The sequence below is a fragment of the Bison bison genome, unplaced genomic scaffold (genome assembly GCF_000754665.1).
Source record: "Bison bison bison isolate TAMUID 2011002044 unplaced genomic scaffold, Bison_UMD1.0 scf7180017864289, whole genome shotgun sequence".
Lineage (NCBI taxonomy): Eukaryota > Metazoa > Chordata > Mammalia > Artiodactyla > Bovidae > Bison > Bison bison.
The window spans coordinates 3,263,147-3,264,747 of NW_011494861.1; the positions used below are offsets into that span (position 1 = coordinate 3,263,147).

At 51.3% G+C, this 1,601-nt stretch overlaps 1 protein-coding gene across 1 annotated transcript in view; it reads right to left on the reverse strand.

Moving 5' to 3' along the window:
• The window catches only part of LOC104995853 (centromere protein S), a 14,315-nt gene extending 12,720 nt beyond the window's left edge, over positions 1–1,595 (reverse strand). The window contains exon 1 of the mRNA XM_010849904.1: positions 1,482–1,595. Within this exon, the coding sequence (XP_010848206.1) occupies positions 1,482–1,535 (54 nt within the window). The 5' untranslated portion in view covers positions 1,536–1,595. The remainder of the gene's footprint in view (positions 1–1,481) is intronic.
• Between the last annotated feature and the right edge of the window lie 6 nt (positions 1,596–1,601).

A 1,601-nucleotide genomic window follows, 5' to 3' on the forward strand; every position in this document is an offset into this window, starting at 1 on the left:
TTTTACCAATGAGCCACCGGCTTGGGTCAGAGGGTAAGTCACTAGACTCTAATTTCCTCAAGGGCAGGGCCCTTCAGTACTGTTCATGGCTGTCCACCTAGAACTAAGAACCAAGAACACCTGGCTGAGTAAACAGTGGGATCCTCCATCAGGTCACCACTGCACAGAGGATGAGGTTCAAATTTCTCAGTCCATCTTTGCTGCCTGACTCACTTATTCAGTAGGCATTTATTGTCTGTTGAGAGCTAGGCTCTGTACTAGGGGCTGAGAACACAAAACTGAAAAAGAACAGTCCCTGCTCTCAAAGAGTTTATCTCCCACATCTTTGCCATGAATGGACTCTTTGAAACCATCAATATCATGAAACCCAAAGGAGGTGAAGAACTGTTCCTAGAGAGACCAAAGCCAGGACTAGACACAATGCATGATCCCGGACTGGATCCTGGGTGAAGGAAAAAAGACCATGAAAGAATATCTTTGGGACAATTGAATATGGATTCATATTAGATAATAGGATTTTATCAATTATCAAGCTTCCTGAATGTGATCAGAGATTATGACCTTGTTCTTGGAAGAAGCATGTTAAAGCATTAAAATTTAAAGGTGAAGCATCAAGTGTATTTAATTCTCAAATAATTTCGAGAAAAGAAGGCAGCAAATACAGCAAAATGTTAACCGGTTAATCGAGGTGAGGGGCACATGTGTGATGAATGCGCTAATTTTGCAACCTTTTCTGAAGGCTCGAACTTCAAAACAAAGGGAGGCGGTGGGTAAACAGCTTCTGAAATTTAGGAAGCGCCCCTTTCCTGAGCTCATTCTCAATTCTCCTCGGTTAATGCTCTGAGATTCTTGGTTTTTCTCACGACTCTCCCACACGGTATTTATTCGCGGTGCTGACTGAAAGACTGAATACCAGCAACTACGCCGAGAGCTGGTTATTATCACCCTGATTTTTCCATCTAGGAAAATGAGTTCGGGGAGAGTCAACACAACACTCTGTGCGGAGTCGCGATTCGAACCCATATCCGATGGGTTCCGGAGCCGGACGGCCGCGTTTACACCAGGTTCCGAGGCCGTCTCCTCCCCCGCAGGATGGACGCACCGATTAGAGGAGCCAACATTTTTAGAGCTCTTGACGCGTGCCTCAGAACAACCCTGTCCGAGGAGACTGAGCCTGTCACAAAGCCAGAGGGGCCTCCGCCGCCGGACTCCCGGTGCACGGCAGGTATTTTCCCCGAATCTTCCCTCTCACTCAGCCACCCCAAGCTCCGACCCGCCAAACCAAGGAAACCGTCTCCCAGCACCCCCCGCGGCAGCTGGGTCAGCTCATGCGCAGGCGCCAGAGGCCGGAGGTGGCCGAGCTCGACCTCCGACCCGGGGCCTGGGTACGAAGACGAGGCTGGGCTGAGGCGGCGCCTTTTTCCTTGCAGAATCTCGACGCCGTCCTTCCCCAGCCCCACCAGGACCCCATTCTCCTGTACCTGTAGGTAAGAGAAGCGTTGCTGCTCCTCGGACCATTCCTCTTCCTCCATCATCACCACGGGCGGATCCTGGCAGGCGCGCCAGGCGGAAAGCGCGGCCGCCTGGGGCCACCTGGTCGG